We start from the raw sequence: 27383 nt of genomic DNA on the forward strand, positions 1-27383 counted from the left end.
GAGAGCTTGTTCACACAGCGCGCCAGAAACAAAAAAAGTGTTTATATAGTAAACAAAGGGCTAAAATGAAAACCACCAATGCTACACGCCTTCTCCAAGTAATAAGCACAAAGGATGGACTACAAAAGAAACGTAATAAAGAAACAAAGTAACAAAGAATGTATCAAGTTAAATACTGAAAAGCTCACGGTCACAAATATTTACATGAGGTTTAAACACACTAGAATGTATCAAGTATTAATACTATATACACAGGAGTAATTTACAAAAGGGAGAAATGTATTAACAACAAATAATGACGGCAAGTGCCTAAATGACCCTTCTGAGGCAAGGCTGTTCAAATGAACAAGAACAAGAAAATAATGACATAGTGCCAAAATATATATATATATATATATATATTTGTTTTATTTATATATCATGAGGCTCACAAAAGCGGAAAGACACATGGATAGGCTATGATTGAGCCGGTTCAACAAAAGTAGCTACAAAGCCCATAATGCATCATTGAAAGCAGGAATGGTGACTCTGTATAAATAATTGAAACAAAGAATGGACCAATGTTTGCTACCGTGATCAGGAACCGTTTGGTTCGAAACTCGTAGGTGGGAGAAAATCACAGGTCAAATAAACAGAAATTAAAACTTCAAGAGGAGTGCGGTGTCTTCGTAAAGAAGGTTTTTGTTGCAAAAAAAATATACCCATCTGCAAAACACCCACAATTGAAAGCGCCACACATCGTCGTGTTTCATCCTTTTATTGTGCTGGGTTAGCAGGGCGGAAGCATTGCTTGACACAGCTAGATTTCACCAAAGTTCTTTCATACGCGTTTCAGTAGTCTGTCCGCCCTTGTTCACTGATTTGGCTTCATCGCAGTGAATAGCAGCAATTGTTTTCTTCGCCTGGGCTTGCTTTAAATATCTCACCTCATTGGCGTATGCATAATGCATTGTGGTAATTGCAGTTTTAAAATTGATGAATCCACAGTGAGTGCCGCTAAAGTTCTGCATTAAAAAAAAAAAGTTTCAATCCCCAGTGGTCTACCGTGACTCGCTCAGTTACTGCTCTGCATCGTGCCTCCCAAACACACGGTACACAACGTTCCAAGTGCGCCATAACATTCATGGCGCTGGACCCGCAACAGGTGCAGTGGGGCGCTTTCGCGACCTGGATGGGCCGCTATATATCTCCAGCATTTTCAGCGCAGTATAAGAATCGTGTAAAATCATAATGGCAAGTTCCAGACATAGCAAGCGCGCCGAGGCTGCAGATAAGATGTTTGACAAATGCAGCCCGGAAGAAAGCGCAAGCACGAGCAGAGACAGTGGCACAGCTGCAATACCATCTACTAAAAAACGTACTGTGGGATAAATTATGGAGAGGATTGAAAATCGAACAGAATAAGTGGTGGGAAGCCACCACACTACAAAAATACATAGAAGTAGGAAGAATTCCGAGGGGGTTACGGATTTTCATTACCCCCACGTTTAGTAACCCTGACCCAGAATTGGTTGCAGATTGGGCTGCAAACAATCATGCTTGTTCAACAAATATGCTACAAATGTTAGTGAAATTTGCAGATAAAGATGTAGACAGACTGGCTAAGGAAATTGAAGAACTGACGGAAGAATAAAAAAAAAAGTTTGTGGCGAAGAGGAATTTTGTAAAGAAATGGAAAAAATGGAAACTAACCTGAATAAAATGGAAGATGAGAACATTAAAAAAGCAAAGGAAATTCCAAAGGAATTTGGTTGACTATCAGAAAGGCCAAATAATTACTTTTGCCAAAAAGTATGATAAATTAAGAGGCCAGACTTCAACTACGACTAACATACCAACAACTGGACCTAACACTGAGACGACAGAAGTACAGCAAAATAATGAAAATCTAACAGAGAGAAGTCTAACAAGTGGTAGTGACTTTTCTGATAGATCAGAATTTTCTGGAGTAAAAACCAGCGTTTTAACGGAGTTCGAACTAGTAATGAAGGGGAGACAAACAAACGGCAGACGAGGAGGATTTCAAAGTCAAAGAAGAGGAAACCGACGAGGATCAAAAAACAACAGTTCTACTGTAGGAGAATCGGGAAGCCCCGTGAGAAGACGGACAAGGGGCCAACTGAAGGCGAAATGATGGAGAAAAGGACAGTGATCAATCTTTCGGAGAGAGAACTCTCAGATTATGAGGTAGAACTCTTATCAAAGGGCCTTATTTTTTGCCCTTCTAGCATGTTTAATTACACCCAGAGAAGTGTAGATTTATTCTTCTTCACTAGAAAGCTACGCATAAGAAAATGGTATGCAACTAAGTTAACAGAACATAAGAAGGCAGTTGAAGAAAAACAAAGTGATATATGTATTGCCGATGTAGAATTATTGCATTCGCTTAATGTGTTAGCTGGAAATGTAGATGAAAGGAGTGATCCCTTCTGTGATTTACTTAATGATAATGTTTCACTTGATATGAGCGCAAGAAGTAACTTCAGACCAAAGTAGATTTTTTTGCCTCAAATCAAGAATGATGTTTTTGAAAAGAGTGTAAGCAAGGAATTGTGCAGAATTTCGAATGATAAAAGCTAGAAAGGTTGGAGTAATGCGACGCCAAAGCAGAGAAAAGCAATGGATGACCTGAAAAATGATAATACAATAGTGATTAAAAAATCTGACAAAGGTGGTAACATTGTGGTTTTATCTAGAGCTAAGTGCATAGAATAAGTTTTGAAACAGCTGGCAGATACTTCTAAATACTGTAGAAGTAATAGAATGGAATATGAGCATTCCATTAGACTATACAACAAAAAAATATCCTCCTGGAAAAACAAAGGTTTACTGGAGAAGGGGGAGTTTAAGTTTCTTGAGTGCAAATTTCCCAGACTACCGGCACTCTATTTACTGCCCAAAAGTCATAAAAACAAAGAAAATCCACCAGGGAGACCCATAGTCTCGTCCAAAGGTAGTTGTTTGGAGAACACATCGAGATATGTGGATCATTTTTTGCAGGGTTTAGTTAAAAAATTACCATCATATGTCAGAGATTCAGGCGATTTTCTGAGGTGTTTAGACAATATTGTATGGAATGAGGATTATTCTTTGCTTTCTCTTGATGTTACAAGTTTGTACACATGCATTCCCCATGAGTTGGGTCTGAGTGCATGTAGATACTTTTTGTCAGAAAGATCAATCTCACACCTACACCACACAGAAATGTTAGTTGAGATGATGGATATCTGTCTCAAAGAAAATTACTTTCTCTTTGACGGCAAAGTTTATAGACAAACCTTTGGAACATCAATGGGGACCTGTTTTGCTCCATCCTTTGCAGGTCTCTTTATGGGGTTTTGGGAAGAGAGAGTAGTTTATGTGTCATCAATGTTTTCAGAAAAGATGGCCAAATGGGTCAGGTACATTGATGATATTTTTGTGGTGTGGAAAGGCAGAGAAACTGAAGCTTTCAAGTTTGTGGAGCTACTAAACACCAACACGTTTAATCTCCACTTGACAAGCCAGTGGTCTAAAGATACCACAGTTTCTAAACTTAAAATTGAAAGTGGAAAATATGAAATTGGAAAGTTCTCTGTTTAGGAAGTTCACTGCAGGAAATAGTATCCTGCATACGCGCAGTTGCCTTCCGAGTTCACTTATTAATAGCATCCCTGTTGGTGAACTGCTGCGTGCGAAACGTAACTGCAGCACAGAACAAAGTTACAAAACAGAAGAATCCATAATGACTGAAATATTTCTATCAAGAGGTTACTTACCCAAAGTTATTGACAATGCTAAACGTGTTGTAGCAGACAGATCAAGGGAATCATTGCTAGTCGTTAAAGAGAAAGTCGACCAATCACAAGAAATGTCTGAAAAAACTCGATTCATTACGACATGCAGCAACAAGGCATTTAAGGTCCGAAAAGGACTTGAGAAATTCTGGCCAATCCTTCACACTGATCCAGATCTAGCAAAATGTTTAGAAGTATCTCCACAAGTCACTTTTAGGAGAGCAAGACCTACTCAAGGACCTACTCTGGAGAGCAGTTGAATCACCAAAAACGCGGATTTTGGGGATCCACGGCTTCTATACATGTAGGAAGTGCAAAGCTTGTAAGAACAGTAAGAATGTAAAAGAAGTAAGATTCTCACCAGGTGGTGACGTTTATTGCATTAAAGATACACTTCCTGCAACACTAAATATACAGTTTATGCATTGTTCTGCCCATGCAAAAAAGCATACATTGGCAGCACAATCCATAAAGCCAATATCAGGATCCTGGAACATCTACGAGCGATCAAAAACGGCGATAAGCAGTATCCTATGGCTCGCCATTTTCAGAGTCATCACAAACAAGATACGAGTCTTTTGAGTTTTTGTGTATTAGACTTTGTCAGACTCAATGAAAGGGGAGGTAACAGAGTACAGTGCCTACGCCGGCTAGAATCGAGATTAATCATCAAATACAAGACACTAGCACCAATAGGGCACAACTGCGAGGGGGAGCTTGCAGTTCATTTGGGCTAGGCCAAGTCAGAATCTTTAAGAATGTATTTTCCTGAGGAAATGTCTTTGAATTTGGTGAGGCACATTTTAAAGAAATCATTTCAAGTCACAGAATGTAGTTTTATTGTTCTCCATTAAGTATTGCCATCTTAAGTATAATTGCAGCTAGGCCATCAGAGGCTCAGATTATTATTGTTTTATGTATGAATTTTAGTCTTGTTAGTCTTTTTGTTAGTGGTTATGTTGTCTCACATTTAGTATTGATTATATTTTTACAGATGTTCCAGCTAACAGGGAGTTGAAGAAACGTGCAAGAGCAAAAGTATCGCTTTTTGTATCTATTTTTTTGACTGTCTGCATAGCATTTCAAAAAATGTATGTTAGCCCACTAAGTCGGAGTTTGTTTAAAATGTTCAAAAACTTAACAAAACATGGGCGGCATAAGTTTTGGTGCACTCAGAGTAATTTACCTCACTCTTAAAAATGTAGAGGCAGTAGTGCCTTGTTGGGATAATTGATAAATAATGTTTACCTTTGGAAATAAGGTTAGCCCACTTGGGCATAATTCCTCAAATATATGAATATTCCCATTTATGAGCATTATAAGCACCAGTTAGTTGACACTCGTCCTCTTTTGACCCGCATTGTTTACATAAGTTTATTCAAATGATTAATTATTTACAAAATGGGTAAAAAGCAGGAAATAATTAATTCAATTGATTTACTTATGAAATGAGAGTTTTTTGCACCAGCAATGAAGAATATTTATCTACTATTATTTTACTTTTGCACACTTGTACCTTGAATAGCGAACGGAAGTCTGTTATCAGTGTTGTTTACTTCATGCACGTCATGATTGTTTACAGACCAATACCTTAGCCACCAACTGCACTCGTGACCAAGAGACGGTGTCTCGAAACGCGTTGAGTGGAATTGCCATCTTCTTGCTGAAAATAAAATATTGCTGATTTTGCATCTGGAGTTCGGGGGCTGTGTCTTTCCCGGGTGAAACTCCCGTTAAGTGCTACAGTATTCCTGGATAATATATATCTAGATCTATATATATATGTCAATCTATAAAAGATATCAATACTGGAAAACCACAGTGTACAGGTAAGTAACTTGTTTTTTCTACAGTATTGAATCTTTTAGACATTCCCATGCTTGAATATGATTAAAGAGCAGTATCTTGATAAATAGAAGTAACAATGAAGGCGAATAATCCCACCATGACAGTACCAAAGAAAAGTATATATAGCCAGAATTCTCTTAATGCAAGTAGAAATAACAATCAAATAGATGTACAAGAATAAACAAAATAAGTAAATAAAGAAATCAGGATGGCTATAAGCCTCCTACCTTAGGCAAAGAGATGATGAAGAGCCACTTGTCCCACTGTTATATCTGCCTTCGCCAACCATCCAGGCAGTTATGCTTTGTGAATGTGTGCATCCTTGCCCATGTTGGTGCCCTGCACATGTCAGGGAGAGAATGGGCCAGCACACTTGCAGGCAATGGATGTCCAGCCTTCTCTAGGCAGAAGACAATAGCTGAAGTGACCCACAAGAAATACTGGCCCTAGTTAGGGCGGGTCCCTTCCTGGGTGCAAAGTAAGAAACCAGCAGGTGAGAAGGCTTACGAAAGAATTTTGTCCCTGTAGATAAAATTTCAAACAGAGTTTGATATCCAGAAAATGGAGAGATTTTTCTGCCACCGAGGACGGATTTGGAAAAAATGTAGGCAGAATTATAGGCTGGGTGAGGTGATAAGACAATGGTACCTTTGGTATGAAAGTAGGTATCATTTGCAGAGTAAGCCTGTCTGCTAGAAATTGAAGAAATGGTTCCTTTATAATGAATGCCTGGATTTCGGTGATGCATCTGGCTGATGAAATGGCCAAGAGAAAGGCCACCTTCCAGGAGAGAAAATTTAAGTCACATTTGTGTACAAGCTCAAATGAGGAACACATTAGTTGTGACAGGACCTTATTCAATTGCCACAGCACTGGAGGGGATTTCACCGGAGGGTAGGTCCTGAGAAAAGGCCTTTTAGAAAATCCTTAATAAATCTCTGAGACCACAACTAAGATTAAACCAAACGTCGTCTGTATCTAGGAATTGCAGCAAGGTGGATCTTAATGGAAGAATGCGCGAGTCCCGACTTGGCTAGGTGCAAGAGATAGGGCAATATTTGTTCCGGTGTGGATGAAAGTGGATGTAAAGAATGAGCGCTGCACCAAACACAGAATCTTTTCGATTATGCTGAGTAACATTTGAGCGTGGAAGGAGCTCGAGAATTTTCTTAAAATTGCTTCGCAATCTTTGGGTATGTTTAGATTCCCAAATTCAATGAAGTGAGGAGCCAAGTCGACAAGTGAAGAGAGGGAATTTGAGGATGAACCAATTGCCCCTTCTCCATGAAAAGAGGATCCTCCCTTGGAGAAAAGAGAATTGGAGTGCATTCTGATAGGCGAAGTAGCTCTGTGAACTAAAAATTGCCTTGCCCACCCGGGAGCGATGAGAATGATGCGGCACGGCTCCAGTTTTATTTATTGGAGAACTCGAGGAATGAGAGGAAGTGGGGGGGAAGGCGTAGGCAAATTTTCCTGTCCAGGAGAGCAGAAAAGCATCTCCCCACGATCCCAGCTTGCATAAAAGTTGCACTTTTTGTTGAGGTATGTAGCGAACAGATCTAATGTTGGGGAGCTTTAAGACTGAAAGACCACATGCAACATCTGGTTGTTAAGCTCCCATTCATGGCACTGTTTTGATACCCTGCTGAGAAAGTTGGCCCACTGATTGTGGACCCCTGGCATGAGCTCCACTCAAAGTTAAATTGTATTGAGGAGAAGCCATTCCCAAACCTTCTGCTCTTGAAAAGACAGAGCCTGAGATCTCGTGCCACCCTGTTTCTGGAGATAAAACCTGGTGGTGGTGGTGTCCAGAACTGGAGATCCCCGAATCCGAGGCAAGAATGCTTTAAGGCCCAAAAACACCGCTCTTAACTCAAGAAGGTTAAAGTGACATTTCGATTCCTGTTTGGACCAATTACAGTGCTCCTGAAGGTGAGCTCCCCAGCCCTCCATGGGCACATCCAAGTTCTCCACAACCTGAGGAGTTGAGTGACCGAAAGACAGACCCTGAATAAAGTTTTCCTTGGTCCTCCACCAAGACATTTCAGCTTTCATAGCCGTCGAGATTTGAATCAAATCGTTGCACGACCCCTTGGATTGAACCCATTGAGTGTCCAGTTGCTTCTGCAGTGGGCGCCTACGGAGAGAGCAATTGGGAATTAGTTGAATGCATGACGAAATCATCCCCAGCATAGATTTGTACTTTCTGACAGAAACTGGCCTTTTTAATGATAGAAGGCGTGCCATTTCCTGGAGATGCGAGACCCTTTCGGGAGTCGGAAAGGCTTCGTTGAGATTTGTATCAGTGTGAGCTCCTAGGAAAGTCATAGTTGGAAGGAATGAGAGAAGACCTTTCTAGATTGAGGTGAAGACCCAGAGACTGAAAAATATTTTGGCAAGGTTGAGTAGAGTTCCTGGCTGCCTGAAAAGAAGGAGCTTTTATTAACCAATCGTCCAGGTAGGTGAACACCTGGTGACCTGAACATCTCAGAAAGGCAGCTATTTGAGCCATGCATTTGGTGAACACCCTGGGGGGCGACTTCAAATCGAAAGGAAGCACTCTGAACTGAGAATGGCACCCCACCAATTCGAACCAGAGTTATCTGCAATGCTTCGGTGAATGGGGATGTGAAAATAGGAATCGATAAGATTGAGAGATGACAGATAATCCCCTTTTTCCATAAGAAGAAGGATGTCCAGCAAAGACAACATCTTGAAAGATTGGTTTTAGATGCATTTGTTAAGTAACCGGAAGTCCAAGACCTGCCTCCATTTCCCGGTCTTTTTTTTGATTAAGAAGAAGTGGGAATAAAACCCTGATTGTGCTGATGTGAGGGTACCTTCTCTATGGCATGTTTGGAAAGAAGAGTTTTTATATCCCGCTTGAAATCTGGCAGATGACTATGTGGTACTTTCAGAGGAGTAGTAGTTGGAGGATACTGTATAAACTCTAGGGAGTGACTGTGACAGAAGGCATCCAAAGCCCATTTGTCCGACAAGATGGACATCCAATTTTATAAGAAGTTTGAGCAGGTCGGTTTGAATTGTTGTGGGACTGTCGTGGCAGGGGCCTGGAGAAACTCATTGCCACTATTTTGAATCATGCGATCTTCTGGCAGATTGCTGTCTTTTACGACCAGTGGGCCGTGAATAGGACGATGCAGTGCTGGACCTGAAAGGTTGATTGTACGTCTGATAGGTGCTTTGGGGGTAATGTGGAAACTGCTGTTGGAACTGCGGTCTGGGTGCATACAGCCCTTGAACTCTGCCCCGAAAAAACTGGAAACAACGTTATTGTAGCATTGCCAGGGATTTAGCAGTGTCTGTGTCCTTCTTTATAGACTGAAGGGCTTTATCTATATGACTGCCAAATAAACATACAGCGTCAACAATGCATATCTAGTACGTTAGCCTGAACCTCAGGATAGAAGCTAGTTGCCTTCAGCCACCCTGGACGCCTCAACACCGCTGCTCCTGTCATTTGACGAAATGAAGTAGAAGAGATCTGTAGCGATTTCTACAATTCCAGTGGAAGCCCTTTCTCCTTCTGATAAGATATCCTTTGCTTCCTTTTTCTTATCTTCAGGAAGATGTTCTTAAAGCAAAGACATCTTCTCAGAATGGCCATAGCGTTGGACGCTCTTATAGCTGCCAGAGTGGAAAACCTCTTCCCGATGTTGTCCAGACAGCGTCCTTTTTTTTCCGGGGGTGCAGAACACTGAGATGCTGGGTTTTTAGCTCTTCTTTGCGCAGCCTACATGATTACAAAATCCAGTCTAGGATGACCGATGAGGCATGTGGGTGAATTATAAGGGGCTTTGTACTTCTTGTCCAGTTTCAAGATTACCACTGGGATAGAAGCTAGTGTCCACATCAGTTTTAGACCTTCTTGCCATAAGTAATCTACTATGGGAATTGCCCTAATGGATTGTTGAGTGCCCGACAAAGTCATACAAGAAACACTCCGTTTGTTTAACTGGCATAGGTAGATCAAAGCGCTTTGAGGCACGTTCTAGTAGATCATGAAAACTCCCGATGTCAGCAGGAGGAGTCTCTGCAGGAGAGATGATGGTGTGCTAACTATGTAATCATCCCATTTGTCCTTGGTGTCAACATTGGTGTGTATCTCTCCTTCCCCTGCCATTGTTGGACCACATTTTGTGTATCGTCAGGAATAACAATAGGAGGAGACAAAACTTTTCCCTTATGGGCCTAGGAGTTACTTGTCCTGTGTGCTCTACAGGAGCATGTTGAGGAGGCGGATGATGTTGCAGAGCATTTGCCTCGGGAAAGTGTCAGTAGTAATCATTTAGCATGTGACACAAGTCTGTTACCAACAATATTGGAACGTTAGTAGATGGTTCCCTAACATGGCGAGGATCCTCTTCATCATAGAGATAATGCTATTGAAAAGATTCTGGCTGTTGTACAGTAGTCTTATCAGTGAAAGAATACTCTCCAGCAAGGTAAGAGGAAGGATTAATGTCCTCTAGTCCTCATCATCAGAGTCATGACATTTAACTTTTAGTTGAGAAGGACTATACGCAGGGCCAAACATGCTATCATCCTCAGACTCCTGAAAGTCAAGCAAACATGCTGGAGGCAATGGAGACTTTTTTGAAAAATCCTGAATCTTTGAAGGTCCCAAATGGATTATTTCTCCCGTCGACGGTGATACCACCACCGCCAGAAGAAAGGAGGGCAGCATCGTCCACGGAGTGGTCGTACACTGAGAAATTCTCATTGGCGGAGGAAGACTCTTTGACAAAGGTCCCGTCAATGAAGATGGTCTCGTCGAAGACGACGCCGTCAAAGTAAACTGCGGGCCCGTAGACGTTGCTGCTGTAGAAGCAGTCGACGGTGAAGAAATCACCTCAGGTTTACTGACAGAGATAGCTCTTGTCGATGACACCGTCGACGGAAGAGAAGGTAAGATCTCTCACAGGAGTTAAAGAAGCAGAGACTGGAGCAGAAGATTATTGTAAAGTTCCTTTTACCTGTTTTCTGTGGCGTTTCTCCTCTGATGTTTCCTGCTCCTGTGATTTAGATCTCTTGAAGTCCCCTTGGTGAAAATAGAGGAGCTGTCTTCTTTTCTTTTCCTGGAGGAAGAGTGGGGCTTTTCCTCAGTGTCAGAGCCAGATTCAGAAACAGCTTTCTTTCTTCTGGAGCCAGAGGAGCAGTTTTCCTTCCCTATCCTTGAGGGTCTTGGCCGAGAAGGTTCAGCAGTATTTGCATTCCCTGGGTTTATGGTCAAGCTAGAGGTAATAGAGACATTGCTTGTGAGTTTACAAGGCCTAAACAACCCTTTTTTATCTGGCATTGTGAAAGTCACAGAAAGGAATACCTTGAGCTGGAGGTCAAACGTTGAAAAAGCCAAATGTCACTGAGCAGAGCTCACAAAGACTCACAATCACACGACGTGCAGTATGAAATCTGAGGTGTGGTTGATCTGTGGCGAGGGTTACTCTGAGGTCTCTGCTCTGATTGGCTGAACTTTGGATGTTCTAAAATGAGGTTGATGCGAGTGTTCAATTGAATTTTCTCTCTATGGCGGTCTATGTAATGTATTCAGTACTACTATTTCTACTGTTACCATGTGACTCCCACCATGACAACGGGGAAGATTCAAGCATGTTAAGCTAAATCTGGGTTTACCATTCTGCAAATAACTTACAGGACGGTAATTTGGGTAGGGCAATGACCGGTGCCAGGTCCCCTCTGCCATTCTGGACTGCATTGCTGCTTTCCCCTATGAACTGTATAGCTATCTCAAAAATGCTGGTGCTCCTCAGATTGCTGTACTTCTTTGCAGCTCTCGCCATACTAATAGCTAAGAAATTCTTTAGGACTTAAATGCATGTCTAACTACCCTAATATAGGGTTATGGCAGAAAGTGGGCGTTTCTTAATAAACTATATGCTCCCCTGGCGGAGAGTGGCTTGGGTGCCCCAAATTTTAAGTACAGTTATGCGGACGCACAATTGCAACGGCCAATGCGCTGATTGGTAGGCCAAAATACAACAGAACTAGGCTGCTGGGATCAGAGAGAACGACCCCAAAGAAGGTTGGAAATATTCTTATGTCCACGGTCCACTCCTGTTGCAACACTTACCTGCTCAAGAAACAGCCCCATCCCCCTTACGCCCCTGAACTATCCCTGAGGGCATTGCCGGATTGCATAGAATGAGGCCCCAGACCGGACGCTGCCTCGAATACCTCGAGCTTCACGACATGGCGGCATCTTTTCGGACAAAATTCTCTGTTTATTTGAGAACCAGGTGGACGATTATGGTATCCTTCGGTTTCCCTCCCACTCTAGGGCTCGCTTACCAGGCATCTACACACAGGCTGGCATAAAAAACACATGACGAGCCAGCACCCAGACTCCTTCAAACCATACTTGCACATGGATCAGGCCTTCACTTTAAAATGCTGTTATACAACTCCCTACGCTGGGACAGGAGCGTAGCCCTCACTGCTCTACGGGCTTACTGGGATTAGACACTATCCACTATTCTCACTGACAAGCACTGGACAAAATGCCTAGGGGTACCGAAATCCATTTCCATGACCTGAAGTTTAAGATTAAGGAGTTGGAACTAAGAGGTTGCAAAGAAGTAAAGTATCCCTAGGAATTGTAATCGATTAGCCTTTTCTGTCTGAATGTGTGTACTGCAAAAGCTTTACTATGGGACTGTCATCACTCAGAAGATAAGCAGAAAGGTGGTTAAAGCTACTGCTGTCAATGGCAACCAGATTGAGCTTCATAAAAATAGTCATACTCTAAATTCCTATACTTTTTTGTTACCATAGACATCCCACTGAACAAGTGTTTCTTTCAAACATTAATGTCTTTGCTTACCACACTGGTCTGGGGAGGGGAAAAAACAGAACCTCCTGGGACATGCTGCCCTTGCCTTTAAAACAGAGGCTGCACAGCTGAAAATATGGAACTTTATTATCTATGCGTGCAAGCGCACTTTGTCCATTACTGGAATAAAGTATATGGTCCACCTGGCAGTGGAACAAGATGTGGCTCACCACACTCCTTTAGAACCCCCTCGAGTCTATAACACCCAATGTACACAGAGAAATTCCCACTGTGCACAGCACTGTTCTGACTTGGGAATGCCTTAGAAAGCAGGCCAATTTTACAGCGCTATATTCGCTAGATGTCCCTTTAAATAAACGCCTACGGTTCACCATATGGACAGGAGACAAAGTGAATTCCCAAATGCACACGCTGGGGATTACCAGGTGGGGGAATGTATAGGTGAAGCACAAGTTACTACTTGTGTAACGATATATCTGTAAGAGACATTAGTTAGTGATAGATTCCTTACCTTAGAATATCCCCAGGCGTCAGACTGGATCCGGAAACTTTTGCATAGCAGTACCCATGTGCGTCGGTAGGCGTCGTCCGCGGCTCCGCGTCCGTCGTCGTCGTTGTTAGCGCCGGAATGACGTCGCCGGAGTACTTAGACTCCGCCCTCGCGCGCTGACGTCAGTTCTGATACACAGCTTTTCCGCGCCAGATACGCAGAGCCATGATAGAACCAACACTGGTGCCATGAAACTAGGGCCCTAAAAGGGGATGACCTTAACCCTAGATATCGGTTCGCAGAACGGGGAGGATGGGTGAGTCGGTAAGGAATCTATCACTAACTAATGTCTCTTACAGATATATCGTTACACAAGTAGTAACTTGTGCATCTGAAAGAGACACGTTAGTGATAGATTCCTTACCTTAGAATAGATACCCCAGCAATACCAACCCCGGTGGTGGGTCTGCGAACCAATAATCACACCAGAAAGTCCTGGAGGACGGAACGGCCAAAGGAGCCATCCCTCCGGACTTGGCTGCCCAGGCAGTAGTGTCTCGCGAACGTTTGCAGCGAGGCCCACGTAGCTGCCTGACAAATGTCCTGCAAGGGGACTCCCCGGCCCAGGCCAGTAGTAGTCGCCGTGGCCCTAGTGGAGTGGGCCCTCAGCCCAACAGGGGGTTCCTTTTTAGCCAAAGAGTAACACGCTTGGATGCACAATACAATCCACCGAGAGATGGTCCGCTTGTGCACCGCCCGTCCTTTCTTAGCACCCACGTAACCAACATAGAGTTGGTCATCCACCCGGAACTGGCGTGTGCGATCCAGATAGTAAGAGAGCGCACGTTTTGGGTCCAGACGGTGGAGCCTCTCTCTTCCTCTTTCGAGGGATGCGGAGGCGGAAAGAAGGTGGGCAAGGTGATGGACTGCCCGATGTGGAAGGCTGTGACTACCTTGGGCAGGAAAGAGGGTCTTGTCCGCAACACAACCTTGTCTGGATGGACAGAAAGGAAAGGAGGTTTGGAAGAAAGAGCCTGGAGCTCACTCACTCTCCTGGCAGAGGTGATGGCAACCAGGAAAGCGGTCTTTAGAGTAAGAAGACGGAGAGGGCAGTTATGAAGTGGCTCAAAGGGAGCGCACATCAGATAAGTAAGGACAAGGTTCAAGTCCCACTGAGGCATCACAAATGGAACAGGAGGAAACGTGTGTGATGCCCTTCAAAAACCTATTTACAATTGGGGACTTGAACAAAGATGGCTGATCAGGTAGCCTTAAGAAGGCGGAAAGGGCAGAAAGGTAGCCCTTGATAGTGCCCAGAGCAGAGCCCTGCCGGGCAAGAGAAAGAAGGAAGAGGAGAACCTCAGAAAGAGGGGCATTGAGAGGATCCACAGCCTTTGCTGTGCACCATGCCACAAATCTGTTCCACCTGCAGGCGTATACCGACTTTGTGGAGGGACTCCTGACTGCCAGAATGACATTACAGACTTCGGGAGGCAAGTCAAATGCCCTCAACTGTCGCCGCTCAATCTCCAAGCTTGTAGGTGGAGACTGGGCAGGTTCGGGTGGAGGACCGTCCCCTGCTGCTGCGACAGAAGGTCCTCCAGAAGAGGCAGACGAATCGGGGGATCGACAGACATGCTGAGTAGCTCTGGATACCAATATCTTCGTGCCCAGTCCAGAGCCACAAAGATAACCTGGGCCCGGTCGCGCCTGATCTTCTTCAGCACTCTGTGCAGAAGTGATATAGGCGGAAAGTCGTACAACAGACCGCAACTCCACTGTTGACGAAAAGCGTCTCCGAGCGAGTGCCGCCTTGGAAATTCCAACGCGCAGAACTGAAGACATTGCGCGTTCTCTTCTGTGGCAAATAGATCTAACCAAGGCTCTCCCCACTGCTGAAAGAGACCTTGCGCCACGTCCGAGTTCAGACGCCATACGTGATCCATCATTCACCGACGACTGAGTTCGTCCGCCCTGGCGTTCAGAGAACCTGCCAGGTGTTGAACCACCAGGGTCACGCCCGATTGTTCCAGCCACTGCCAGAGGCGCAGAGCCTCCTGGCATAGGGTCCACGACCCCACACCGCCCTGTTTGTTGCAGTACCACATGGCGGTGGTGTTGTCCGTGAACACCTGCACTACACTCCCCCGGACAGAGGGGAGGAATGCCTTCAGTGCAGGACGGATCGCCCGCAGCTCCAGAAGGTTGATGTGGAGCTGGTACTCCGCCGGAGACCAGAGGCCTCTGATCTCCGCCTCTCCCATTTGGCCCCCCCCCCAGCCCTAGAGGGACGCGTCCGTCACAACTAGTGCTCCGGTTGGGGTAGGGAGAGGGATCTGCCGCTGACCCATTCGCGGTCCGTGAGCCACCACTGCAACTGTCTTGCAGTGCCCTCCGAGATCAAGACATGGTCGGACAAGTTGCCCTGATGCTGGGCCCACTGAAACTTCAGGTCCCACTGCAGAGCCCGCATCCGCCACCGGGCGTGATGCACCAGAAGGATGCAGGAGGCCATCAACCCCAGAAGCCACAGCGTCAACCTGACCGAGACTCGGGATAAAGGCTGAAAGATCGGAATCAGAGCCTGAATATCCCGAACCCGCTGTTCGGGAGGATAAACCCGAAACTGCGCCGAGTCTAGAACCGCTCCGATGAAGAGGAGCTTCTGAGAGGGACACAGGTGTGACTTCGGCACATTGATGGAGAACCCCAGCAGGTGCAGGAGGTCGGCCGTAGTCTGGAGGTGGCTGACGACTGTTTGGGGCGAGCCCGCCTTCAACAACCAATCGTCGAGATAGGGGAAGACTGAAACCCTTAATCTGCGCAGATGAGCGGCGACCACCGCCATCACTTTCGTGAACACCCGTGGGGCGCTGGTAAGGCCGAAGGGGAGCACGGTAAACTAAAAGTGCTCGTGGCCTACCGTGAACCGCAGGTAACGCTGGTGGGCCGCCAGGAAAGGGATGTGAAAATAAGCGTCCTGCAAGTCCAACGCTACCATCCAGTCTCCAGGGTCTAGGACAGCTAAGACCTGAGCCAATGTCAACATCTTGAACTTCTACTTCCGGAGGAAGCCGTTGACGTTCCGTAGGTCCAAGATAGGGCGTAGGCCCCCTTTGCCCTTCTTGGGTACCAGAAAGTAGTGGGAGTAACAACCACACCCTACTTCAGGCCCAGGAACGCGCTCGATGGCCCCCTTGGCCAAGAGGGTCGTAAATTCCTCTTGCAGAAGTTGCAAGTGATCCCCCGATATGCGGTGGTATTGCGGTGGCATGGCTGGAGGGGTCGTCTTGAAGGGGAGGGAGTAGCCCATTCGGACGATTTGCAGCACCCACATGTCCGACGTGACAGTGCGCCAGTGGAAGTGGTGATGGCGAACCCTGCCCCCCACTGGCGTCACATGGGCCTGAAAGCACGGACTAGGAGGGTTTTGAGGCGGATGCTGCAGGGGGAGGTGTGGCCACGAAAGGAGCGAAAGGCACCCGTTTGCTGGCGTGGGGCCGAGAGGCCCAAGGACTTGGCCGTGGCCCTGGAGTCCTTAAAACTCTCAAGCGCATGGTCTGCCTTGTCGCCAAAGAGGCGACAGCCATCAAACGGCATGTCCAGAAGGGTGGCCTGGACATCAGCCGAAAAGTTGGCGGTCCTCAACCAGGCGTGGCGTCGAACCGCCACCGTCGTTGCCATCGCTCTGCCCAGTGAGTCTGTGGTATCCAGCCCACACCGGATAGAATAGCGTGCCGCATCTCGACCCTCCACAAGGGCTTGGGCGAGTTTAGTCCGGGCCTCCTCCGGACATTGTGGCACCACGTCCGCGACCGTGTCCCACAGTGTGGGTGTAGCGGCCCAAGAGGCATGCGGTATTGACTGACCGCAGTCCCAAACTCAGGGACGAGAACACCTTCTTCCCGAATTGTTCGTAACTCTTGGATTCCCGATCAGGCGGAGCCGTCGGGAATGCGGTCTGGGAAGTGGAGGCCTGGATACAAAGGCTCTCGGTGGTGGGGTGGGTGGACAAGAAGCAAGGGTCGCCCAGAGCCGGGCGGTAGCGTCTGGCCACGTTCCTATCTACAGGCTGACCTGTAGCGGGCTTGGATCAAGTGCCCAAAAGAACGTCACACAAGGCCTCATTAAACGGCAGCAGAGGCTCAGTGGAGCTTGCCTGCGGTTTAAGGACCTCAGTGAGGAGGTTAGTCCTCACGGCCGCGACGGGGAGCTTTAGGCCCAATGCCCTGGCCGCCAGCATCAACACTACACTGTAGGCAGCCCCCTGCTCCGTAGCCACAGTTGGAGGGGAGACAAAACCAGTGTCTGGCGAAGTGTCCAGGCCACTGGCAGCACCAAGCTCATATGTCTAGTCCTGTTGGGACTGGCACTCCTGTGCCAGAGGGTCCACAGACCCCTCCCAATCACCCTCGTCACCCATCACCTGAAATTCAGGTTCAACGGATGGGGCCGGTTCGTGGAAATAAAAATCTCCATACGACGTCAAGAGCGGCTCCCAGCGGCGGCGCCCCGGCGCCCGAACCGAATCAAGGGTAGGATTGGGGACGGCGTCGCCCGTAGGCGGTGCCGGGGGCGACACCCCAAGGGCTGGCACCAGAGAGGTCGTCCGGCGACGACCCGGAACCGGATCCAGTGGGGGCCTGCGGCGCCAGGACCGAAGTCGCCGGCGGCGCCGGGGCCGAAGCACCCGACGGCGTTGGAGCCGAAGCACCCGACCCGCTAGGCCCCCCAGCCGAGACCGCTGGGCCCGAAGGCGCCACGGAGCCCGGCGGAGGAAGGAGAGACCTCATGGCCATGAGTTACCGCTCGACCTCCTCTAGCGTCGCACCGTGCCCAGGGACTGGAGGGTATGGGGCAGGTGGCGACGCCCGCGACTCCGTCGGAGCCGCGTGGGTGGTGTCACCCGAACCCCCGGCCGCATCGCGCGAGCGTTGGGGTGGGTCGGATCAACGATGATGCCTTTCCGACCTCTCATGCCTCTTACATGAGGACCTGGATCCTGAAGACCGATGCCGACTCCCGGAGCTACGAGGGCTCCGACCCCGCGACCGGTCCCTCGACCTCCTGTGGGACCGGGACCTCGAACGGCACGGGGCCGACTGCCGGAGCTCGAGCCACTTGCGGGACCGCTCCCGCCTAGCCTTAGACGTCATGGCCCGGCAGTCGGAGCAGGTTCGGTCGTCGTGGTCGAGGCCTAGACACTGAAGACACTGGCGATGAGGGTCGGTGACCGACATCATGCGGCCACACTTGGAACAGGGTTTGAACCCGGGCATCCCTACCGGCACCGTAGGAGTCGTAGCGACTTGAGAAAAACAGATCAAAAGATCAAAAACGTTTAGTCAAAAAGTGACTAAGGGGTAGAGCTTCTCCGGATCTGCGCTAGCTGGTGCGGAAAAAAGAACTGACATCAGCGCGCGAGGGTGGCGTCTAAGTACTCCGGCGACGTCATTCCGGCGCGAACGACGCCGACGATGGACGCGGAGCCGCGGACGACGCCTACCGACGCGCAGGGGTATTGCTACGCAAAAGTTTCCGGATCCAGTCTGACGCCTGGGGATATTCTAAGGTAAGGAATCTATCACTAACGTGTCTCTTTCAGATGTAAGTATTCATTACCTTAGAAACATTTATAAGGCAATGTGAGTTCACCCCAATTGCAATCTTCCTTTATCTCAGAATCCGGCTGATTAGTAAGGAGACCACTAACGACCTTCCTCAAGAACCGGACTGCTTTTGTAAGAGCGGGTAAGAGAGGGACCTAGGAGCACCCCAAGTAGATAACACATGGGAATACTGCTTCTCCCAGACCGTAAAGCATATACCCAGCAATTGATTACAGATATACATGAGCATATATTACACTCCACTGACACTGCACAAATGGGGTTTGCCGGCAGATCACAACTTTGTACACTCACCCCCAGTCACAGATCTGGGTTGAATCCATCATTGTTCTTTACCTCACTTCGCCACCCCAGTTCAGGCATAGCTATGTGTTTGCTTTGTTTGCCCTAAGTTGGCAGGGGATGCCCAGACGTGGGTCCCTTACTCACTTTGTCACTGGATTCAAACCAGCCTGGCTAATAAAGGGTGTTACTCAGAAACCGGTCCCAGGATGCTTGTTTGCGGTTCAGGGAAGACCTGGCTTGGCAGTTCGGGCTGGACTGTTCCCATGAGGCACTGGGTCAAGACGGATTTCCAAATAGCTGGGTCTGAACTGAGGTGGCGAAGTGAGCTGAAGAATGATGATGGATTTAACCCAGATCTGGGTACTGGGGGTGAGTGTCTGAAAAGTTTCAGCGCTCCATCCATCATATACGTGTGTTTGTTTAATTCGCCCTAAGTTGGTAGGGTATGCCCAGACATGGGTCTCTTGCTCACTTTGACACTGGATTCAAGCTAGACTGGCTGATGAAGTGTTACCCAGAAACCGGTCCCAGGATGCTTCTTTCCGGTTCAGGGAAGATCTGGTATGGTAGTTTGGGCTGGACTGTTCCCATGAGGGACAGGGTCAAGACTGATTTGCATATAGCTGGGTCTGAACTGAGGTGGTCTAGTGAGCTAAAGAATGATAATGAATTCAACCCAGATCCGTGACGGGGGCGAGTGTCTGAAAAGCATCAGCGCTCCGTTCATCATCTCCTTGTGTTTGCCCTGTTGAATTAACGCCATGGATTGAGCTTTTGGGCTGGGTCACATTGATGTCACACACAGAATGGCAATTTAACGCTTTAGCGTTATTGTTAGCCAAAAGATTGGTAGCTAAACTTTGGGGTCATGGTCAACATCCACCTCACAACCAATAGCTGACAGATCTAGTGTACTGCAACGCCCAATTACAGATATACTTCTACAGGAAAGCTCCCACCACATAACATGTGGGCATCATTTTGAACTTTTCTGCTTGTGAATGCACATGCTGACAAATGTTAAGACACTGGAGAGTGAAAGCTCAAGAGGAAGGGATAATGGGTGCAGATGACCTGTATACTTGTGCGCCCTTGCTCTTGGTTATATATGTTCAGATGACATCGTACATTGCTGACTTGCGGTTTGTTGATTAATTTAAAAATAGAATAGAAACACATTTTAAAAGGGTGCGATTGGCCCTAAAGCAATCAAGGAAAATCGGCACCCATGTCAATATCTAGGGGAATTAACACAGCCCCGACAGGGTTGCAGGAGGCCCTTTGACCTGTGAGCTCTAGAATTTGTTGCACTACTCAGTGCTATATTTGCGTCAATTCTAGCTAAGCTGAGTCTTGAACTATATTAATGCCTTAATACATAAATTAATTCCCCAAACAATTTACAGGATTAATTTTCTGAATGCAGACACTGCACTGTTGGAGATATAACCGCTGTACTGCTTGATGTGTGGCATTATGGTATTACTAGGAAGATTCTTCCCTTCCTAGCCAATGATTGAGACAGGACTACACAGGTATCTCTACAGAGGTGTGGACATTTGCTGGTAAATTGAATCCACAGAAACATGCTCTGAGGCAGAGGTTGCCCAAATGAATATATGTTTCAATACAAAGACACTAACACTGTATCAATATTCACTCAGATGGCTATCTTTTTTCAAGGGATGTTCAAGTATTCTCTACCCTAACAATGCCTCAGAGTGATATGGGAAATTTGATGCATTTTAATGGTCAACATTATATCAGCTGTGGCCCTGTTCAATGCCACAAAAGTGTTTTAAAAACTAGATCCCTCTTTGGTGTTTGTAAACTGAAGAGACCTCTCACTGGCTTAAAATGCACCATATTTCTTTCCCTGGGTTTTCAAAGGAAGTGTGTGGGAAACACAGTCATGTTCAAGAGGAAGACAATTACACACCCAATCCAGAGATGCATTTGGTGTCACAAATTTAAGTCACTGTCAGACTATCTTAACTACAAGTCCCTGAAGTTCAAAGATCCTTGGGGACTGCTCTGGAACTCAAATAATTAGCGTGGCAGACTTGGCTTCCCGCAACACCTTGCACACTTCCAAATCCAATTACCGAATACCAAAGCGCTCCACAGGTGGGGATACAAGCTTGTGGCACACGCTGGGTTCACATCAGGATCCCGGGGCACGGGTATTCTCATTCAGAGAAATGTAGCCCTTACTCCTACACGTATATGGAGAGACTCACAAGGTAGATTTGCGGTTTTAGAGGCACAGTGGGAGGGTGAATCGCTGAATATAATATCGGCATATCTTCCTCTGGCTCTGGGGAAAACTGCATTGCAGGACCTGGGCAAGATATTGATAGATCTCCCACCTGGCACTCTCATACTGGGAGGAGACTTTAACATGATTATGGACGAAACAATCTACAGACAACCCCTAAAACCATCCCCCCGACGTAGTACATACCTGGCTGACTTCTCCCAGGCTATGGGTATTGTGGACATTTGGCAGTTATTAAATCCTGGGAAAGCTCACTTCACACATTATTCCAATGCACATAAAAGTCAGTCCCTGATTGATTATTTCTTCACATCCCTCACAGATATAGGCCATTTCCAACATCCCCAGGGGCTCCCAAGAGGTATCCAGGACCACTCTCCCCTCAGGGCTGACCTTACCTTTCACCAACAGAGTACCCAAGGCCCCATATTTATCAAGCCCTGGATTCTTACTATCCCCGACATCAAAGAGGACCTTGCTGAGCAGACAGAACATTATTTCACTGAAAACGTTGGATCCGTTGATTCAGCAAATACTATTTGAGAGGCTTACAAGGCAGTGATTGAGGGGCGAGCTCCGGCACGAAAGATTGGATATATCCGTAAACAAAATTAACAACTGACTCAATTGGAAAGTGACCTGCTCCTCTTAGAAACGGAGCACACTATCCCTCCCAATGAGACCAAAGCCCAAAAACTCAGCAATAAACAGCTAGAATATAAGGCTATAGCGCGCAAAAAAATACAGGCACGACTACTTCACACACGCAATCGAAGCTAGGAAGTCGGGGAAAGAGCTGTAAAAATGTTAGCATGGCTGGAAAGGAGAGATCAGGAGACATGATGGTTCCCCGATATTTTGCTTGAGGACGGAAGGCGAGTAGTGGACCCCCGTGCAGTAGCAGAATATTTGCGGACCACCTGGAAGGAGTCTATACCTCCAAGACCACCACCTCCTCTGCCGACTCCCGCCAGTTATTGGGAGAAATGAACCTTCCCACCCTCTGAGAGGAGGATAGGGATGCCATAGACGCAGACCTTACTGCGGAAGAGATCTGCAAGGCCATCTTTGCCATCAACTCCGGGAAGGCAATGGGGCCCAATGGTATTCCGATTGAGTTCCTCAAGGGGATGGCCATTAAAGTGGCTCCTCACCTCAAAAATATGTACGACGAAAGCCTAGAAAAATGAGCTCTTCCCTTAGACCAAAGGCTATCCTCGACTGTCGTCATAAGGAAACCCGGTAAACCAGCCACTTGCTGTAGCTCATATAGGCCCATCTCCCTAAGCAGTTCAGAAATTTAGGTACTAGCTAATTGCGGTTCTGCCATCCCTGGTCTACGAAGACCAAATCGGGGTTTGTACCAGGCCGAAATACAGCCTTAAATATCCGACGGGTCCATAACGTCCTAGGTAGACAGCCATACCTGCCAGAAGACGCGGTTATACTATCATTAGACCCCACAATGGCGTTCGATTCAATAGAATGGCCATACCTCTTTGAAGTAGACAAGATTCAGTTTCGGTCCGCAATTCCGACACTGGGTGGCACTACTCTACATCGATCTATTGTGTCAAGTCTGTGTTAACAATCAAACATCACGTGTATTTGCTTTACAGAAAGGGACCAGGCAGGGATGCCCCATGTCCCCCCTTCTCTTTGCATTAACCTTGGAGCCCTTAGCACACTGGATACAGTGGTGAGATGTCTCGATAAGGGGACTAAGATGGAGCGAAGATAAGGAGGACAAAATATCATTATATGCTGATGATATCTTAATATACTTGGCTTCCCCTCGAGCTTCTATTAATAGTTTAACTTTATTACCAATTTTGGCATATATGCAGGATATACCATCAATTGGTCCAAATCTGTATTATATGTTTTACATGGCCCCCCCCGCCCGTACAATCCTGCGGCTATACGGTTCTATGATCGCAATCCACAAGGCCCCCTCAAATGCTTGCAGAAAGACGTCAAACACTAGAGGTCGCTGCCCTTATCTCTCTTAGGGAGGGCAGCCTTGTTTAAAATGTTACCACTTCCCAGATTCTTGTACATACTTCAAAGATGCCCATTCCCACTCACTGGCACATATTTTACCGCTATTAAAGGAGAACTCTCTACAATATTATGGGATGGCAGAGCGCCTCGCCTTTCGGAAGTTAAGAAAGGGGTGGTACGACGGAGGGATTGCCCTTTCAGACCTACGCCTCTACTACTGGGCCTCGCAATTGGTGACTGTCAACTACTGGATTCATGGTTCTCCGTCGAACTCGGTATTCCACCTAAAACAATACCAAACAGGGCGGAAGGGCTATCTGGGTGCTCTTTACAGTACGGTCCAAAAAGGTCACTATCTGGGACCTATGTCACAGACGGTTGCCATCTGGCACAAGGCTACTAGGTGCCTGGGATGGGCAGACAAGTTCACAAAAGCTACACCGCTGTGGTCTTCTCAGGTTGGGATTGCTTTGCAATCATGTAGAGCTCGATAAATGGGACACCATTGGCATGGGCAACATGGGGGACCTGATCGGTAAAGTTCCTCACATTTAAAGACCTACAGACCAAAAATGATCTAGCAACAGATGAGCTTTTCCGATACCTACAGATCAGACACGCCCTTCTCACATGCGATCCGGACTTGTCCTCCTTGCCCAAATCCTCCTCCTTGGAGGACCGCCTGCTCTCCGAACCACTCTTGAAGTGGGCTGTCTCCTGTACATATCGCAAACTTTGTAATAATTTGCCTTACTCTTTCCAAGCTCTTTGTGAACGCTGGCAAACAGACCTGGGGCCCTTAGATGACGAAGACTGGTAAACTGCACTAATGCCCCCAAGGGAAACTGCAATAATTCACCCCTCCGGGGTACTTATGGCCAAAATAGGAAACCGAAAAGATGCGTTATGCCTTAAAGGATGCGGCAAAGACAGTACCTTTTATCACGTCCTATGGGAATGTCCAGTCATACGTCCTCTGTGGGATGGTGTCACTAATAAAATGAGACACACTGAGTAAACCCCTTCAGCTACACCGCGAATGGGGATTCTGAATATTTGGGAGGCCACCGACTTGACAGATTTAGAGCAACAATGGGTGGCACTGGGATACTTACTGGTGAAGCGTACAATAGCAATACACTGGCGATCCAACACACAGCCATTAACGGTGGGGTGGGTGGCGGAAATGGATCGATGCATGATTGCAGAAAAAGAGGTTTACAACAACGGGGCTGTCCTAAGAAGTGGGATAGGAAGTAGGGTGGGTGGAACACATACAGAGGGGACATTTGTACCTCTCCAACGTTGGATATGGAGATGAGGGAAAATCGAAGCAGGGATCTGACAAATTGTTAATTGTTTATCATCTATGAATATTGCACAGCACTTATGGGAGGATCTGGACCTTTCTGTCAGAAGATATGGTAACGAGAGGACATTGTGACGGTAAAACCTCCAAATTCTCACATGATTGTGATTTATGTACGATGTGGCAATGTGGCGTTCGTAAATCGAACTTTACTGTGATATTGTACTGATGAATCTGTGCTTCATTTCTAATAAAAAAAATTATATTAAAAAAAATTACCGAATACCATCTGAAGGTGAAAAGAAATTAATCAAATATCTGAACTAAAATGTAAGAACTACATTAAACAGCATATTCATCACCTGAAACAGTCATGGATTTAAACATTGGCTAATTCACAAACAGTAGCATTAGGAAGATAAAACCTAAAACTTATGGCTTATCAAAATTCATAAAGAGGCTGCATGTGCTGCCTCATGCCAACAAGACATTAAGACTGCTCTGTATCTTTATTCATAGCTCAGAACAATTAATGAATACCTTTTCTTTTTCTGACTGGTTGCATGATTGCTTCGAAGCCTCAGCAAGTAACTGTTCATACTGCTTATAGCCACCATATTCTCTTATCCTTTTCTCATGGATCCACGCCCGTTCAGGCTCATTGCTGAAGAATTGTACATGGTATTCACGAGCACCTGGAATTGAAATCAGATTGCTGAGATGTTTCAGGCCTAACTTTAGGTTTCCTATGAAAATGGTTTCTTTTATAGGACAACTACTTATGATCTCATACTGCTGTGTTTTATTATACAGATTATCAGAAACATTTATCCTAATCTACTTTCGGAAATTTTAAAGCAATGACAAGTCTTATAGCTAGGTTAGCAGCAACACTGAACACCACATCAAAGTTTTGCTCACATTTGAACGGTTTCCAGGAAATTGCAACATTTGAAAAAATGTGCTCACAAAAAAGAAAAGGGATTATAGAAAGTGAAAAGAAATTATGGTCATTTATTGGACAAACCAGCAATGCAAGTGGAGCATTTTAAAATTGAGAATTATCTAAAGCTGGGAAATTCATACATTTTCAAGTCTGCACTTAAGGAATGAAAAAGGTAGTAAGACAACGTGAGAACATGAATGCAAATTATTTCTAAAGAAAGGAGAATTTTAAAAGGCTATATAACCTCCCTTGAGTTGCTATCTCAAATAGATTTACACATTTTAAACATCCCTGCTTTGCTCTGGTAAAGTAGTATAAAGGAATTTCCTTTAATAATAACAAGCATTGAGTCTATCCCAGGATACCAGTTTCAGATTATTAATTACAAGCGAGTCTCAAATCTGGATAGTTGAGAGGTAAAGGGCTGACTGTGAATGTATAAAAGTCTCTTTCCTATTTTGAACTGAAGACTATGTTTCACCTAGTGGTAGAACAGAGCACCACATCTTAAAATGGTTAAAAAACAAACATGCAGACATTTTCACATAAGTCCCATCATTAGCATGGAGCGTACTATTATTATTGAGTCACACAAGAGAAATGTAGGCAAAAAGATGATAAGGGATTGCCATATAATAGTAATAACAGGAGTACCTCAAATAATCTTTAAACAAAAACAAATCTCACTTAACCATGCTACACGATGAAACGAGGCAGTATAGTGCTGGTAAATACACAGGATTATATGAATTGTATTCTCAATTCTTTGTAGATTTAACAGCAGTACACCGTTTGAGAAAAAGATTAATTGCAATTTGATTGCAAACATCACAGAAATGGGAATTGCAAAAAAAATGGATTTCAAATGAGGAGTTTCTTTTTCTAAATAAACATACACCACCAATCCTTCTTATCTATAGTTGCAAAAATTGATAAAGATTTGTTGAATTCTGCACACTGAACAATACTTTCAGGAAATCAATATCAAATGGAAACCACTAACACATTATATGAATGTATTTCTTATGTCTGGTCGTTGTAGAGATACCCACATATCTAAAAGATACCAGACCTTTCATTAATTTATCCGAAGGTGTTTACTTTGATTGTGTGAGGGGAACCTAGTGACTCTAGATAAGGAGTCTTAATTCACAAATAGTCCCCAATAGAATACCTTACGAGTAGTCAAACAAAAGTTAGATTGGGTTGAAAATCAGTGGAATTTATCCTTTCATTAGTAGAGATAACCATGACTAAACTTTTTTCAGTTTCAGGATGTCTTTTTCAGTCACTGCTGACTTTCTTCAGACACTCGGATGAGGTATCGCTTTGCCTGAGCAGGAATTCCTCTGGTCAATTGGGAAAAACAGTACTCCAGTAAGGTGGCGAGTTAGCGGGTATGTTTAGGCCATCACTAGAAGGTTGGTGAAGAGAAATCAACCAACCATAGTATCAGTGACACATTAGGAACTAATTCCTAGCTCCCATCAAGAGTGATGTGTTTTAGGAAATACATACTTGTTCTGGAAACTCGCACTAAGCCTTGAAAAGAACTATTAAAGCTTTTGATTCAGGATTATCATGAGCTCTGGGTTATTCACCAAAAGGAACTGTAATTGTGGAATTTGGTCTCTTAGTGGAAACAACCAGCATCTTATGTGAATCGTGAAAACAAGTCTTTGTGAAAGTCGAACTAAGAATTGTTGTCTAACCTCTTTCTTTCCCTGCAGTACCCACCCTTATTTCACACCCGTCCCCCAATTTGGCCACGTTGTTACAATAGTAAAATATAAAACAGGGTCAGGGGTGTCAGAAGGAGGGTATCTTTTAAGCATTGCTTCCAAGGAACTGCGCATTCCATAAAGCAATGAGATAAGAATTTAAAATTTACGTTCCACTATGATGAAACAGAAATATAGTTTTTAGATGTGCTAATTAAGAATAATCATGGTACACTACATATACACATTAGTAAAACATCAGCA

At 45.6% G+C, this 27383-nt stretch overlaps 1 protein-coding gene across 4 annotated transcripts in view; it reads right to left on the reverse strand.

Annotated features, from left to right (window-relative positions):
* Positions 1-27383, reverse strand: part of NSD3 (nuclear receptor binding SET domain protein 3) — a 1711795-nt gene that overhangs the window by 1397313 nt on the left and 287099 nt on the right. For all 4 annotated transcript variants that reach the window (XM_078666314.1, XM_078666313.1, XM_078666315.1 and 1 more), the window contains exon 4: positions 24993-25147. In XM_078666314.1, coding sequence (XP_078522440.1) covers positions 24993-25147 — 155 coding nt within the window. The remainder of the gene's footprint in view (positions 1-24992; positions 25148-27383) is intronic.

The sequence above is a fragment of the Lissotriton helveticus genome, chromosome 11, assembly GCF_964261635.1.
Source record: "Lissotriton helveticus chromosome 11, aLisHel1.1, whole genome shotgun sequence".
Lineage (NCBI taxonomy): Eukaryota > Metazoa > Chordata > Amphibia > Caudata > Salamandridae > Lissotriton > Lissotriton helveticus.